Source organism: Amblyraja radiata, chromosome X (assembly GCF_010909765.2).
Source record: "Amblyraja radiata isolate CabotCenter1 chromosome X, sAmbRad1.1.pri, whole genome shotgun sequence".
In the NCBI taxonomy this organism is placed as follows: Eukaryota; Metazoa; Chordata; class Chondrichthyes; order Rajiformes; family Rajidae; genus Amblyraja; species Amblyraja radiata.
Window position 1 is genome coordinate 1,200,550 of NC_045999.1, and position 17,544 is coordinate 1,218,093.

The window sequence follows — 17,544 nt, forward strand, 5'->3', positions numbered from 1 at the left end:
AATAACAAGCACTGTTATTGGGATGAAAATTTGCTTCATCGATAGTGCCATGGATTAGAGGGTTGGGGATGGGGAGTCAGACAGGTGGCAGCATAACTTCCTGAATGAATCTAGTACCTTATAAAATACAGCCCTTAGTCCACACATGACCTACCTTGTCAGAAATTGTTTGATAACCTTTGGGTAGGAAATGAAATTGCAACCATAATGAAAAACATCCACAAGAGATACAACATATAAAATATTCATATTAACCAACATTGACACTTCACTCTTATTAAAAAGTTGAAATTAAATTTTTCAGCACTTTTTTTTTTGTTGCAAAGTCAACACCAAAATTGCCCATGAAAGGAAATAAAGAGATGTTAGCTACCCCACATGCTGTTAATTAAACTCAGACATTAGAATATAAATTGATTTTAGGTGTTACGTGTGAAAGAGACAAAGTAGACGTAAGTGCAACCCAAGCAGTTTGATTAGTTGAGCTGTGACATGCGGTAATTTGGTAAATAAAATCGACCAGGTGAATTCTGTGATGGGCAATATCCAGGGAAGCAGTAAGTGCTAGTGAGGATGATTGTCTTAGTAATGGAATGGCCCACATCCAGTTCAACAACAGCGTGATTATATCTTCTAGAGTTGAGCAGGGATTTCCAATGCAAGAGTTATCTAAGTACCAAATACATGACTGTTTTAAAAGGAAACACTCAATCACATTACAAAGAACATTACTCAATATATCCTTCGCCTTGTGGGATATCTTCAATATTCATCTCATATCGCCTTTTCCTGAAAATGTTGAATCTTATTGGGATAGGTTCTTTGGATGGCTGCAGTAGTTTCTTGTGAAGTTGGTTCTGCCGCAGTTAACCAAAGGCATTGCTTCAATTGAGTTTATTTAGGTTGAAAAGCTACAACAACCAGCGTCATTAGTCGCGGAACTAATGACACAAAGTGAATGATTCAAGAGATGAGTGCTTCAATAGGAAGCACGTGAATATTGTTACGCAAGTTCTGCATGTCGAGTTGGTAAAATTTACCAAATACAAAATATATAAATTCACAGGCAAGAGACCAAATGTGAGTAATAATGTTCCTTGTCTTAACGACTACCAACACAATTTTTTTGTGAAGGTTCAGAAACTAGCATAACACATCATAATCTGTGGAATTTTAAACTAAAAAATCTCCAGTTGCTGCAAATCTGAAATAAAAACAGAAACTGCTGTAAATACTCAGGTATAATAGGTCATTAACCTGAATTGGTAGCAATTACTAACTCTAACAATGTTTCTATTTTACAAAAGCTACCTGCTGAGTATTTCCAGTATTTTATGTTTTTATGTAGATTCTGCAGAGAATCCAACTTGGTAATTTGGTTCATGAATTCAGGGATCTGGCAGTAAAATCTGCACTTCATTATTAAAAATAAACCCTTTGCAATATATATAATGTGGGCTGTGCGTATTATACCTTGGTCTGCTGAAATTTAACAATTGGATCATTGTTAATAATCCAACTAAAATTGCGCACAACAAACAAGCAGGAAAATCTTTTGGGTTCAGGGCGTCATTACCTATGTGTATAGACATTTAACTGCAGTACACAACAGAGTTAATATGACACCGTAATCCACAGGAAAGGGCATTGTGCTCAAGTATTGAGTGTTACCTTCTAAAATCGGATAGGTGAGGGAGGTTAAGCAGTTCCAGATGTCAGTATTGCTTTCTACTCCAGAGTAAGGGTTAGCAAAGAGATGCTCCCAGATTTGTCTTGCACCCAACTGGCCATAATTTATTTACCATTTCTGAGTCACTGTAACAGGCCTGTCCGGCACTGTCCTTGGGCCTCAGCTCAGATCTAGGTTGGTTGGGGGAGAGGGGGGGTTCATTGGAGGGGTCATCATTCTCCTCTTCCTCAGTCTCTCCTTCCCCTTCAGCGTTAGTGCTCCTAGTCAAGAAATCAGAGCGGGTCCGCGCCATGCGGGCTCTCTTTTTGTGCACTGGTCTTGTAACCTGATTGACCGAATAACATACAAAAATCAAAACATGTAACTCCAAATGATGCAATGGGTCGCCATGAGCCCTGAGGAAGATTGCATAAAACACACGAATGGACAAAAGAGAAGGCAAGTTATAGTAGTGAAGATTGTAAATACTGCAAGAGGTCAAGGCCATAGAGATGCTTAACAAAAACATACAAAGAACCTTGTGAACAGTAGGACCATATATAGTAGCGTTAGGACGTACAGGTCAGGGCATTTCATGTTACATGGCATAACTGCTGGATTATTGAACGTTCTTTCCTCTGGTGACCATACTGCTATTTCAGCTGAAAAGTAAAGTTGGGGCAGCTGATGGTGACTGAATTGAGTTTTGATTAAGAGCCCCCATCCATGCCCACAACAGTCAAAGACTGATAATATTCAACACTCCAATTTACTCATGAGCAGCAGCTCTTTGGGATTGATACAGCAAGACTACTTTCTCCTGTAGAACCCATGTCAATGTACCCAAAACAAGTTTGCTTGTTCGGGAAATAGGGGCGTGGGGAAAAGAAAAATATTAAGAAATCAAATTTAAAGATTGAATCCTTTCATGCTTATTATGAAAACTCATGGGTAAAGGATCACAATTTTCCAGTTTGAAGCTGTGATCTTGTTATGTTCCACCGCTGGGTATTGTACAAGATTAAATTTGAATAAACCTCATTCACCACAGACTTGTGCTCCCTTCACCACCTCCATCACCATGTCCACAATTTCACAATCTACCAAACAAGATGAAAGTGCTTACATCAGCTACTTTTACGAGTGATGATCTTGCCATCTTTTCTCTGAAAGCTTCATCTTCTTTGGAAAAAGCAGGAGATTTTTCCAGATTCACAGAATCTTTGTCAATCCTGTAAAGTGTAGTAATAATAATGAATAATACTCAGAGTGAAAGCAGATTTCTCTGGTTTTAACAGCATAAGCAATCGGGACAATCGCCATGAGTAAACACAATGACCATCATAGGCTGAGCCATACACCTAGGTACTTCAGGATGTGTCCTAAACCTTGGAGCTCAGCAGCTCAGGCAACAAATACCATCTTCTCCCTGGGATAGACAGGGCAGACTGCATGTTGCAGGGAAAGGAAATGGTGGGTAGAGAGTCCTGGATTTCCATCCCAACTTTCTGTCCCAGGAATCATGCTCAACTATACATCAAATGGAGCATTTAATTCAAGGTGGCAATTCCTTGCAGTAATGAGGAAGTGCGGCACCATCAAAAGCTGCCATCATTTAGAAAGAAATGTACCCACAACTGTGACTACCTTTCAAAAACACTTCATTAGGCGTAGAACACTTTGGAATGTCCCGATGGTGTGATATATGCTGTACAAACCCATTCACAAAATCATGATTAAGCTTAGTTGTTATGCGCTGTGGTTATAAAGACTAGTGTACAAAAAATAGCTATTAGGTGAGTATCAGAGGGCTGTCTGCATCTTGGAGATTAGACAAATATAATTTAACTATCTAAATTCCAGCTCTATACTCAATTACATTTTGAGGATTTCCTCACAGCTCACCATCACCGTCATTCATAGAGCTGTACAGCATGGAAATTGTCCTTTTATCCCACCTTGCCCATGCCAACCACGATGGCATGCTGCCAGTCCCATTTTGCCCATCACCTGCTAAACCCTTCCTATTCATATCATTGTCCAGATACCTTACAAAAGTCGTAATGTGTTTCTACAACTTCTCCTGGCAGCTTATTCTAGATATGGACTACCCACTGAGTGAAAAGGTTGCCCAAGGTCCCTCTTAACCCTCTCCCTTCTCATCTTATGCCCAATGTCCTCTAGAAAAGACCGAGAGTATTCACTTTACCCATGCTGCTCATGATCTTGTACACCTCACTAAGGTCTTTCAGTAGAATAGAAAGAAATCCAAAATAATTTGGAGCTGTGGGTAAAATACTTCAAAACAATTTAGCCTAATTATTTTTTAAACGCTTCTTAGATTACACTCTCTTCTCCTTTGTGTTACATAGAGTCATTAGTCAACTCTTTCAACACTCAATTATTAACTTGCACCTTAAATTGAACACTGTACATGTTTCGGCAAGCAAGTGAAAGTGAGAGTTAGTGGCTCAGCAATGAAAATAGCGGTGAAATATATTGATGAATTGAACTTTCTTATTCTGTATATCTGGGGGGGTCACTGGCAAGGCCACCATTTATTGCCCATCCTCTAACTACTGGACAAATCTAGGCCTCCTGCTGTTGGGTAGGAATTTTTAACATTTAAACCCAGAGATATATTTCCAAATCAGAATGTATGCAACTTGGAGGGGAATCTGCAGGTGCCAGTATTCTCCCAGGCCAGCTGCCCTTGCCTTTCTTGTTGGTGGAGCTCGCGACTTTGGTCAGTGTAGTCCAAATAGCCCAGATGAATAACCGTAATACATTTGTACATAACATAGGACATAAACCAGTTGGCCAATTAAACAACCAATTTTTGGGATGTGGTAGACAACTGGAGCACTCAGAGGAAACCCACACAGTCACAGGGAGAACATGCAATCTCCACACAAACAGTACTGGAGGATTGAGCCTGAGTTGCTGGAGCTGTCAGCAGCAGTGGTGCTAGCTGCATCACTGGGCCATTATGATGGTGTTGAACCTCTTGTAGTTGCTGCAGCTGCACTTATCCAGACAAGAGGAAATGATTCCATAATGGTCTGGACTTGTACCTTTCACTTGGTGGAAAAGCTCGGAGGCGTCAGGAGGTAAGTCACTCGGCACAGGGCTGCATCTTATTGTCATGGCTTCACCTGGCTGCTCCGGTTGACTCGGATGTCCAGGATATTGATGGTAGTATAATTCACCAATGATAATGACACAATGTCAAGAGTTGGTCAGACATGCCTCTCTTTGTGAGACACATCATTGCCTGGTGCTATTCTGACATGAATGTTATGTAGAAAACTTTCAAAAGGTCCTGTTTCTTGAGCTATGTCATAAGGTCATACGTGATAGGCGTACAATTAGGCCATTCAGCCCATCGAGTCTACTCCGCCATTTGATCATGCCTGATCTATCTCTGCCTCCTAACTCCAGTCTCCTGCCTTCTCCCCATAATTTATGTGGGGGGGGGGGGGGAGTTTATTCCTGTAGTTTATTATTTTTCCTTGATTTAAAGAGATAACTGCATAAAATGTGAGTGTTATTGAAATGGAACAAGCAAATAAGCCTTTCCGAACCAGGCCAGTTTCTTCATCACTCTCCACCTAAGCCTCACTGATTATTCCACTGCTGCTCATGTTAGTGCTCTATTAGAATTTGTTTTGAGCAGACTTTAATCGAGTTTATTTATACTCAAGAAATCAAGAAAAATAACTTACTTGCTCAGTGTATTCTTGTCCTTCGGCAAAAAGAATAAGACGTTGTTCCTGTCCTTGGCAGTATTATTGATCGACTCTTCTTTTGTGCTTACATGCCCCTTTTGAGGTTGAGCCTGCGGGAAGTGCTCTGAGCTGGGAAGAGTTTCACGGGACTCCAAGCTTAGCTTAGGGGCCCAGCCGTCTGGCTTATTGAATTCCTGTTGGCCACTTGGTTGCAGCTCAAAAAACATCGTGACAGGTCTATTTCTTCCTGTCGACTGACCCGAGGTATTGTCAGTATTTAAAGATTCTGCAGTGTTCAATAACTTAGACTCAGTGTCTGCTGCTGAAAGCGAATCAGAACTGATAGCTCGATCCCATTTTCTGTCTTGCTGCAAAGACTGAGGCCTGTCTGCCTGCTTGCTTGGAGATTTGTAAAGAACCTGAGGACAATCATTCTGTCTGCCCTGCTCTATCTTCTGTAGAGCTTCCCCTCGCTGTCTCTCAAACATATCCTTCTCCTGCTTTTCAAAAACTTTGCGTTGTTTCTCAAGGATTTCTTTCTGCTGCCTTATCTGTTCCATCATTTCCTTCTCATTTTGCTGCCGTCTCTGTCTCTGTCTCTCTGCCTGCTGTACATTTAACCATTCCAACTTTTCCAGAATTGTGCTCTGTGGGAAGGAATCCATGTTTGCGTCCATGGCAGGTTCACCATAGAGCGGTGAGGCCTTGTCATCTTCTGCTCTGCTTGTTTTGGGTACGATGGTAGTGTCTTTGAATGTATGGCTGTCAGTACCTACAGCGGTAATGTCATTTGGCACAGGGCTACTATCACGATTTGGCAACAAGCTTGAAAAGCTGGATTCCTGCTTAGCCAATGGTCTAGGACTGGGAGACCAATCTTCCGAACTTGATCTTTGAAAATCACACTCCTTGTTGGCTGTTCCTGGAGACATGGAAATATGACTGTGAGAATTAGTGTTAGCATGAGAACTGGAAGACAGGTTATTTCCATTAAGTTGGAGGTCAGTGGACAGACCGTGATCAATGAACTTTGGACTAGATGATAGACTATCCTGAGTAGTATGTAGGCCGGAATCAGAGACCAAGTCATCAGAAACAGTTAAAGATAGTTTTCTCTTATGGCCATCATCACCACTGGGTGCCTCAAAACTACCTCTTGAGCTCTCACTGTCTGGTGTTCCCTGAGGAGACAAGGAGTTCACACTGTCAGAAATCAGCTCATTGGACCAGCGCCCTTCCTCTGAGGGAGACACACCTCCTGACCTCACCTTCAGCAGTCCAAGACTGAATATGGCCTGCTCCAATTCTCTCATTCTCCGACTGTTTCGTTTGGCACGCACCACTTTCTGTTTATCGGGGTCTCCGGGCAACGACTTTGGTCTCTCCCTCACTGTGACACACTGGAGCACATTTGCACTATTGGCAAAGTTGAAAGTTCCAGCCTGTATATCTGGAGATCTATCATTGCAGTCAGCAGGTACATCCTGAATGTCATTGTCTTTCAAAACAGGGCTCTCATTCAGTTCAGATTCAATTTGTTTTAGCTGAGAAAGATTTTCATCCAAGTGTTCATCCAATCCTATTTTTTGTTCATCATCCAGCTGTTTATTATTTTCTTTACACTTTTGTCTTTTCAATGCCTGAAATCTAAAACAAGAAGCAAAAATTCAATTGTGATCAATAAAGGGGCTGTAATGTATGTGTTTTTGTTCAGTTAAAATGCTCTCAATGCTCATTGCATAATTATACTTCAGATAATGGTTTCAAATTCAATCATCGCAGCTGCAAAAATACTAGAATTCACCTCAGCAAGCCACATGGGGAGGGAGAAAGAGTGAGAGGGAGGGAGAAAGAGTGAGAGTGAGAGGGAGAGGGAGAGGGAGAGGGCGAGAGCGTGGGAGAGAGTGCAAGAGTGTGCAAGTGAGAGAGCGAGCGAGAGGGCAAGAGTGCACAATGAGAGAGAGAAGGTGAGAGAGGGAGCGATTACTCTCCAGTAATGATAACCTGAATGCAAATATGAGTAGCAGTGAATGTATCTGTGACGGACAAGCTGTATACACGCACTGAGTATTGCTGCAGCTGGTCATGTATATAATTTAATTGTAAGGTATACAAATAAGATGCAAAAACAAGTCTTGTAGTATTACCTGCGCCGCACAACAAATCCTCGGTTTGCTGCTTGAATTTTAATGATGCTATCCCTGAAAGCTCTGTACGTTTGCATTTCCTTGTACCTTCTCCAATTTGTCTGAATGCAGAGTGCTGCAAGCTTGTACCTGTAATAATCACGCCAGCACCTTTGTATAACAATAGCTGCATCACGCATTTGCAAGTACACCTTTCTCTGGCTGTAGCCTTTCCACACAGCCTGAATAGTAGTTGCTGCTGCATCTGAGACACTGGGGTCTGTGTAGATGAGGTTCTGACTCATTTTGTAGTTTTGCCAATAATTCTGCAAAGAAATAATGAACAGAACTGAGAAAATCTAGAATATCATCACTTCTGTTTCTGTTTGTGTTGCCATAAAAATCAACATCGTTAAAAAACATTTTGCAAAAAGGACATCCAACAGCGTGTTCTAAATATGCACATAACTAGTCAAGGGGGGTGTATACACTGACAAGAAATAGTTAACAGCAAGGTTTAGCCACCTCTCTGTTCACATCCAATCTGCAAAGCCCTAAAGAAAACTCGTTTGGGCAGACTTTGTCCAATCACTAGTGGGAACCCAATCAGTGTCCAGCCCAATCATGGGTATTCACCTCCCCATCATCAAAAGGATCTGTAGAAGGCGCTGCCTCATAAAGGCAGCTAATATCGTCAAAGACTCTCACCGCCCCGGCCATGTTCTAACCTTGTTGCTACAAAGGAAAAAAGGTAGAGAAGCCCGAAAGCCGTCATTGCCGGGGTTCAAGAATAGGTTCTTCCCTGCGACAATCAGGCTCTTGAACCCCACTGCACGGCACTAACCACAACCCTACCTCAGCAATGATCTATTATGGACATTATTTCAGGTTGCACCATGAATTTGGTGTTTGAACTATAATGGTTTGATCACCTAGTATTACTGATTATTAATTTATTGTATTACTGATTATTGCATCCATATTTGTTGCATTATTGTTATCAGTGAAGCAAGTAAGGATTTCATGGTTCCGTTTCCGGTACATATGACAATTAAACACTTTGAGCTCTGCTTTGACTCCTGCTATCAAAACAGAATCAATCAAACTTTATGGCACAAGCTGCCTTTTGCAGACAAGCATGAGAGGACAAACAATGTATAAAGTGCAGAGTTGCTTCACCTTAAGAGGGGCTCCCTCCCAAGAGTAGTATTAAACCTGTGTACTGCGCTCTGCTATGATCATGGCAGCTTTCAGTTATGTACAAACCTGTATCACAACTGCAGCTCGTTTCATCTGCAGGAACTGTCGCCGTTCAAGTGCAGCGCGAAACCACCTCTGAAGCAAAATTATTCTCCTAAGGACCTCCTTGTGTAGCATGTTTTGCAATCTTTGACGCTCACTCTCCTTCATAAATATCTACATTAGGAAGATGCAAGACAAATGCAACAGTATTACACAGCAAATAACGCATGAACAAGTAAATACACAGATGTGATAATGTCCCCTGAAACAGCACCATCAATGAAGCAAAACATTTCTGTGTGCTACATAGTGTGAGAAAAAGAGACTGCAATGGTATTTGATAACAGAGTCAGAAGGACGGAACTAAGGCAGAGTCCAGGGATCTTGGAGGAGCAGAATGGCCAAGGTTATGTTCCTGACTCAGTGGTCAAGGCGTCAGTGTATTGGTGTTGGGTAACTGGGAAGGGGGTGGAGGTGGATTCAAATTCTCAACTTGAGCCTATCTAGCTTTCTGGTGACTCATGCCTAAAGGTACAAATGGATCTTGGATGGAGGGAGCATTTACAGTCAAGTTCAATCCTCAAACCTACAAACTTTTACCATCAAACTCGTCAAACTGAGGCCATCATCACCACTGGGTGCCTCAAAACTACCTCTTGAGCTCTCACTGTCTGGTGTTCCCTGAGGAGACAAGGAGTTCACACTGTCAGAAATCAGCTCATTGGACCAGCGCCCTTCCTCTGAGGGAGACACACCTCCTGACCTCACCTTCAGCAGTCCAAGACTGAATATGGCCTGCTCCAATTCTCTCATTCTCCGACTGTTACGTTTGGCACGCACCACTTTCTTGGATGGAGGAAGCATTACAGTCAAGTTCAATCCTCAAACCTACAAACTTTTACCATCAAACTCGTCAAACTGAGGTAGGGAAGCTGTGGTTCAACTCATAGCTAACATGACCAAATGCATTCAGAAAACCAAACAGACGTCTGCCATTATCGGAAGATGTTTCCATCTTCTCTTTGAGCAAATACAGCCACTTTTGGAAGAGGCAATGAAAGCCCTCGGTTGTATCAGAAATATTGCAACACACCCTTTATGAGCTTGTGACTAGAGTAGGATTTCAATGAGCATCATACATTTTGTTGTCATTATAAATTGACATGATGGCTTCTAACTGTACATTCAGTCAATCCAGCCAATTTGCTGTTTCATACTGTATCACTCACCATTGTCTCGCCTACTTGATAGCTGTTTGTGTTGAGGTTCACACTTCTCACAAAATCCCGAATACTGCGTTGAGAAGAGGTGGTACTTTGCGGCAAAAGCACATGGAAATGATCGGCGAATTCCTGAAATATTTCAAAACACATCTCACGTCAGCTGTGTTCAGTACATCAAATCAAGCACTCTACTGCTCGGGAAGGCATTACCCAGGCACACCAGGAAGAGAAACAAGATAAGGATCAGAATCCAAATCCAGGATGCACTTCCCCCAGCAATAGAAATGACATTACATGCATGCTGAGACACCCACTAGGATCCAATCAGGCGCTGTTGAATGCGATGATCTCAGCAAAGGCAGCAATTGAATCACAACAGTAGGTAGTGTTGCAGCAGACAAAGAGAACAGAAAATACAGCTAGACTTCCACTCCTGATCACAACATGGAATCCTGCCAGATATACACTCATGAATGTGAATGTCACCACAGACATCCAGATAGCCTGATGACATTTAGATCACCATTTGTATTTGAAGAACAACCAATTTAGTGGTACCAGGGTGTGGCGGAAAGGAGGATGGACAATAGAGCCCATGAACTGCAAACTGAATAACTGTCGGAGAGGTGACAAATCCTGAGGACCTCATTCTAAAATTACTCTATAAAGGATAAGTAATTGGAATGAGCCTACCAGACAGGGTATAGATTTGGAGATAGTCTGCCTTGTATAGAACTGAAGATAAGGTCACAGATGTTAATGCAAACAACCAAGTTCTACAATTTCTCACCTTATCTGACATAAATGTTAATTTGTTAATACAATAAAGTTCAAATTGACCCAAGTCTAGAGAAGTTTACATAATTCCACCAGCTTTCAGCATTTGGTGCAATGAGGTTTAGATATTTCAATCACTGGAATTCAGTTCAACGTAATCAACTAGCTTACGATATTTATGGTGCACTTTTTAAATTGATACAATTTATAAATCCAATTTAAAGCAGAATTATGCATAAAACAACAAAACTCACGAGTAATCAGAGGTACTTGCCTGGAATGTGTACTTAATACTGTAGCCTGATTGTCGTATCCTGACAGTTTCCAGCATGCCTGTATACCGCAGTTGTCTCAGGACTAGATGATCATTGAAGCGCAATGGAAGCTGTAAAGTTGACAAAAATAAATGTTCACAACTGTTCCCACCTTGCCTAACAAACACAATGCGCTTGCTCACTTGATCCTAATCTTTTTGACCACATTCCTTCCAGTTACAACCTTTCCAGATGCCTAAAGAAGGGTCCCCATGCACCATGTCTCCTATCCATGTTTTCAGAGATACTGCATGGCCCGCTGAGTTACTCCAGCACTTTGTGTCTTTTTTGTTGTTGTAAACCAGCATCTGCAGTTCCTTGTATTTACTCTCCAGATCCTAACTGATACAGTATCCTTCTCTTTAATAGTGATCCCATCACAACAATTCCAGTTTTATTTCCTCTGTGGTCCATGAATGTCGCATCACTAGACGAGCTCATCTCTTTTACTTGTAGCTCCATTCTTAAATTGTTCCAACTGGTTTTCTGCTGAAACAATCCGAACCAAAACTCTAAAGAGCACCCTTCGATATTCTGACAACATTGCTCTCTTTCTCTTTATTGACCAGTCCGTCTTTATACAAACTGTATTGGCCATTCTTGAGTCAATTGCTCTCAGTTATTTATCTTTTTACTGCAATAATTTTACTGCACATGATCCCCAAGGTCTCTCCAACTTGCATCCTTGATCTTTATTCTATCTCATCAATATGTTGCCCAATCAACATCATCTTGTAATAATCTTGTCTGAAGAAGAGTCTCGACCTGACCCATTCCTTCTCTCCAGAGATGCTGCCTGACCCGCTGAGTTACTCCAACATTTTGTGTCTGTCATCTTGTAATGAGACTGACTTTCAGATGTACACTGGGCACACCAAGATCAATTAAACTACCACTCACTTCTATTTCAGAATAGTTGAACAGGGTGACCTGTTCAAACGCCCCCCCCCCCCCCCCCAACCATGCTTCAGACTGCCACACCAGTATTTAAAAAATGCATTCTCATAACAGACTTAGCTCCATAATCTCATCCAGCCTTGACTGCACCCGAGAAACCTCCTTAAATGTTAATGGTTTTATGCAAGTGCAAACTATTATTCTAATGAATTATAATTATTATAATGTTGCTCTCTCCAAATATGTTTCCCATCGTCTCATGTATTACTAGCAATTGCTGCATTTATTTCAGATTTCCAAGTCACCTATCTGTACAATTTACCCTGTTCTACCAAGTTTAGTCTTCAATTCTGGTTTCTTAACTATTTGTCATTAAATTGAGGAATAGATACAAGACCTTTTCTGCATTTGATCGGATGCACTTGACAAAGTAAGGCTCTGCCTGTCCCAAGGTCTCCATGAGCTTATTGAGAGAAGCCTGCATGAGGAAAAAAAGTTGTGAATGACTATTTTCTCCATCAACAAGATCAAATGTACACAATGACAGAAAATAAAATGACATTAATCCACCTCCTATGCTGAAGATAAAGCATTACACTAAATGCAAGTATAATCAAAGCACTATGCTCTGTGGTCCCTCCCATACCGAGCTGAATGGTAATGAGCAACAAAAGTATTAACAGGAGATGGATACTCCAAGAACATCCCCGTCCTCAGTGAGAACGGAGGTCATTTATAAAATGCACAAATTGGCAACGGAAGCAATTGGTAAAAATCCTATCATCCCAATTTACTTGAAACTTAAAGAGTCATATCCATGGCATGTGGAAAAAGGGTTATACAGAAGGATGATTTACTATTCCAAAATAAATTGTCTTAAAGGCATAGACTTAGAATGCACGCAAATGGCACTTCAGTAAATCAGTCAACCTTACAAGGTATTGCCCACAGGGGAACACTTCTCAAGTTAAGAGGTGAATACGATAATTATCCCCATCAACAGCTCATGTCAATTCTTAATTAAATGCTCTTCTTAACCACCTCAGAAATAGTTTATTCAAGGCATGGTGCGGCAAGAAGCCAACCAGCTGAGGTTATTTAATGTACACAGAATGCTAAGGTGCAAGAGAAATAAGTTATGATAAATCCATGTTTTTAGTCCTCATTATATCCATACTATTCAATGTTTATTTGTTTTTTTCTACATGCTTGTAGGTTTGTTAAGTCTCTTAAGTGATGTGAACGACCTACATGTGCAGGCATGAAAGATATCCCAAAACAAAAAAGATTCAGAGTTATCAGAAACCATTGGATTACTGGCTACTCAGTGAACACATACGAGTATCTGGATTTAGTCGATGAAGATGTAGCATTGAGCGTAAATATTCAAAAAGAAAATGTCAGAGGAAAGAACCCACTTACCTGGAATTGAGCACTGATGCTGGGCGGCTTTTTCTTTTTGTGCAAGTGGAGTAGAGACTTGGTGATGCGGTCATGAAGAGTCAGGCTTGCCAGATACTTCAGTGACTTCACATCTAATAAGTGCTGCAGAATGGAGAGAAACACAAAGCGCCATTTTAAAACAGCCTCAAATGCTCTCATGTCAAATGTTTTCTATGGTTTAAACAGCGCTAGCGGCGAGTAAGTTGGAATGGAAAGATCAGCGAGAGACATTGACTACATTCTATGTACATGTTCAGGTTTATTGACATATGCCAAGTTCGGTGTGGTACAGGTACAATGAAAAATCTTACTTGTTGCTGCATCCCAGGCACGGAGATTCAGACATGTACACAGAAACAAGTTATAAATAAATTATATATGAAATTCCAAAAGAAAGAAAAGACTGCAAAAAAAGAGATTAGTGCAAAATCGTAATTGAAACAAAAACAAGTCGTTGGTAGTGCAGGGGGTGGGCAGTGTTCGGTTGTTGAGGTCGGATTAGGGTTATGTAGGTTGGTTCAAGAACCTGATAGTTGTGGGAAACTAGTTATTCCTGGTTCTGACGGTGTGAGATTTGAGACTTTTGTACCTCATGCCTGATGGTAGAATTGAAAAGAGGGCATGGCCCTAGTGGTAGGGATCATTGCTATCTTAGTGAAATATGCAAACCATAACACAAGGAAAGTATGAGGGGAAAGATGGAAATGTTCTAATTCATTCACAAGATGAGGACATTGCAGCTAATGCCACCACTTACTGTCCAAACCAAACTATCCTGATCTGATGAGACATTTAAAAGACAACTACATACATGGGTGGGTCTGAACTCACGTTGACCAGATGAGATAAGGACAGCAGATTTCCTTCCCCAAGATACACCAGTGAACCAGATAGGTTAATAAATAATACTGTCATTTCATAATGGTATTTTCCTGAGACTAGTTTTATTTTGAAATCTATTTAAAGACAAAATGAAACTTTGTTGATTGGAACATGAATATTTTTGTGGCCTTTTTTGTCCACGGCATGGGAAGACGTCAAGAAGGCACACAGAATGGAACCAGACACCTTGTCACCATGTCCATGCACCTACATACACCAATCCCACACTATTCTCCCTACGTTCCCCTCACTTCACCTCAGATCTTACCCCTCACCACGCACAAATGTCAATTTAGTTGCTGATTAACCAAACCATCTGCATGGCTTGCAATCAGAGATGCAGCGTGGAAACAGGCCCTTCAGCCCACCGAGTCAACGTTGGCGTATGCCAAGTTCGGTGTGGTACAGGTACAATGAAAAATCTTACTTGTTGCTGCATCCCAGGCACGTTTAAGAATAAGGAGTAAGCCATTTAGAACAGAGACGAGGAAGCACTTTTTCTCACAGAGTGGTGTCTTTGGAATTCTCTGCCTCAGAGGGCGGTGGAGGCAGGTTCTCTGGATGCTTTAAAGAGAGAGCTAGATAGGGCTCTTAAAGATAGCGGAGTCAAGGGATATGGGAGGAACGGGGTACTGATTGGGGATGATCAGCCATGATCACATTGAATGGCAGTGCTGGCTCGAAGGACTGAATGGCCTGCTCCTGCACCTATTGTCTATTGACCATTAAGAAGCCAATCAATAAAGAGCCTGACAAAACGGACAATTTGCTCCATGTCCAATGCAGGAGTTTATTCAGTAAACATTAGTGAAGTTGGATATGAACTGCTGGAAGAACTGGCACGTTTCACTCATCAGCAAGCCTGGAAGTTTCCATCTTTGGTAACTGTTGAAAGGAGGGAAGCTGTTTGCCAACTCAAAAATAACAGTGTGTTCATCATCCAACACTGACTATGAATCATTTGCAGCTTTACTGCCACAACTTACACTGTTACAATGACTGGCTCCAAATTCAAATCAGCACCCAGTTAGTGGTGTAGAAATGGGATGCCCGTCAGAGGTAAAGAAAGGAGGGGGGTAGAGAAACAAAAGTACTGAGCTACAAATGCTTCCACCAGTGGGAAAGTCTAGGACCAGAGGTCATAGCCTCAGAATTAAAGGACATTCCTTTAGGAAGATGAGGATTAATTTCTTTAGTCAGAGGGTGGTGAATCTATGGAAATCATTGTCATGGAAGGCTGTGGAGGCCAAGTCAATAGATACTTTTAAGGAAGAGATAGAATCTTGATTAGTACGGGTGTCAGGGGCTATAGAGAGATGGCAGGAAAATGGGGTTGAGAGGGGGAAAAGGATTAGCCATGATTGAATGGCGGAGTAGACTTAATGGGCCGAAAAACGAGATTTGGGTGTCCTTGTACATCACACTGAAAGTAAGCATGCAGGTACAGCAGGCAGTGAAGAAAGCTAATGGCATGTTGGCCTTCATAACGAGGAGTTAAGTATAGGAGCAAAGATGTCCTTCTGCAGTTGTGCAGGGCCCTGGTGTGACCACACCTGGAGTATTGTGTGCAGTTTTGGTCTCCAAATTTGAGGAAGGACATTCTTGCTATTGAGGGAGTGCAGCGTTGGTTCACGAGGTTAATTCCCGGGATGGCGGGACTGTCATATGTTGAAAGATTAGAGCAGCTGAGCTTGTAAACACTGGAATTTAGAAGGATAAGAGGGAATCTTATTGAAACATATAAGATTATTAAGGGTACACAAAATTGCTGGGGAAACTCAGCGGGTGCAGCAGCATCTATGGAGCGAAGGAAATAGGCGACGTTTCGGGCCGAAACCCTTCTTCAGACTTCAAGGGATCATCAGTCTGAAGAAGGGTTTCGGCCCGAAACGTCGCCTATTTCCTTCGCTCCATAGATGCTGATGCACCCGCTGAGTTTCCCCAGCAATTTTGTGTACCTTCGATCTTCCAGCATCTGCAGTTCCTTTTTGAACAAGATTATTAAGGGATTGGACACAATAGAGGCAGGAAACATGTTCCTGATGTTGGCGGAGTCCAGACCGTGGGACCAGCCTAGTCGAACCTCCTGTGACTTTGGAGCTTCCCGACATCAGTCTCTCCCCGAGACTGCGAGCTCCTCGATGTTGAAATCCGCAGGCCACAGTTTGAGCGTCGATTCCAGGCAAGGGATCGCAGGCTCCGATGGCAAGTCCACGGCCCCGCGGTGGGGGTCAAAGTCAGTCTCTAGCAAGGCCACCAGCTCCATGATGTTAGGCCGCAGAGCGACCGGAGATACGATCCGGAAAACAACCTGATCTCCGGAAAGGTAAGAGATTGAGAAAAAAGTTTCCTTCGACCCCCTCTCCCACCTCCCACATAAAACAAACCAGAGAACATTAACACATACTTTTCAAACACACTGAAAATAACAAAAAAGACATAAAGACAGACAGACCGTTGGCGAGGCTGCCATCGCTGACAGTGCCACCCAGTAGAATATGTGGATGATCAGCCATGATCATAATGAATGGCGGTGCTGGCCTGAAGGGCCGAATGGCCTACTCCTGCACCTATTGCCTATTGAATGACCTAATTCTGCTCCAATCATTTATGAAATTCAGAAGACTCGTCTGATGCTTTAACAATTTCTCACAAGAGTCATTTTAGCAAATCACAACTCTCTGTGCAAAAGCATAATTTACAATGTCATTGTGATCAGCACACATCAGTAACATCAGTACACATTCTCACCTTTGGCAAAACTGGTTTGGCTTTTGTGTTCTTACTCCTCCTAGTAAAAGAACAAAAAGGGTTGCAATCAGCACACAACGATTTGCTATTGTAGTCAGACATCATCAGTGATATTAAAGCAACCATCACACTGGGTTTCTTCACACTTGTTATGATGGTCATAATAAAACTATTTGGACAAAACACATCTGAATATATTGACATCAGAAAGATGTCCCAAGTTTGAGTGGGTGAAACAGGTGAATGCACAAATTGCACTATGGCTAATGGAAATTCTTACATACCGTTAGTATTAATCCCTTTTGGATTAATGTCCAAAATTGTTTTGTTTACATAAATAAAACATTCACAAGAAATGTTAGCAACTTGAATGCAGTGTTTTTCTCAGGATAAGGGAATCAAGAACTAGAGGCCACATGATTAAGGTGGGTGAGAGGGAAAGGATTTAACAACAACCTGAGGGATATTTTCACACAGAGGGTGGTGGATATA

At 41.8% G+C, this 17,544-nt stretch overlaps 1 protein-coding gene across 12 annotated transcripts in view; it reads right to left on the minus strand.

The window, feature by feature from the left end:
• myo9a (myosin IXA) overlaps positions 1-17,544 on the minus strand; it is a 153,857-nt gene that overhangs the window by 39,701 nt on the left and 96,612 nt on the right. For 11 of the 12 annotated variants that reach the window (XM_033014732.1, XM_033014729.1, XM_033014733.1 and 8 more), the window contains 10 exons: positions 17,053-17,092; positions 13,399-13,521; positions 12,374-12,454; positions 11,040-11,150; positions 9,995-10,117; positions 8,790-8,939; positions 7,545-7,849; positions 5,395-7,044; positions 2,796-2,901; positions 1,803-2,015 (listed from right to left, as the gene is read on the minus strand). In XM_033014732.1, coding sequence (XP_032870623.1) covers positions 1,803-2,015; positions 2,796-2,901; positions 5,395-7,044; positions 7,545-7,849; positions 8,790-8,939; positions 9,995-10,117; positions 11,040-11,150; positions 12,374-12,454; positions 13,399-13,521; positions 17,053-17,092 — 2,902 coding nt within the window. The remainder of the gene's footprint in view (positions 1-1,802; positions 2,016-2,795; positions 2,902-5,394; positions 7,045-7,544; positions 7,850-8,789; positions 8,940-9,994; positions 10,118-11,039; positions 11,151-12,373; positions 12,455-13,398; positions 13,522-17,052; positions 17,093-17,544) is intronic. The other variant, XM_033014739.1, reaches the window with a different exon arrangement.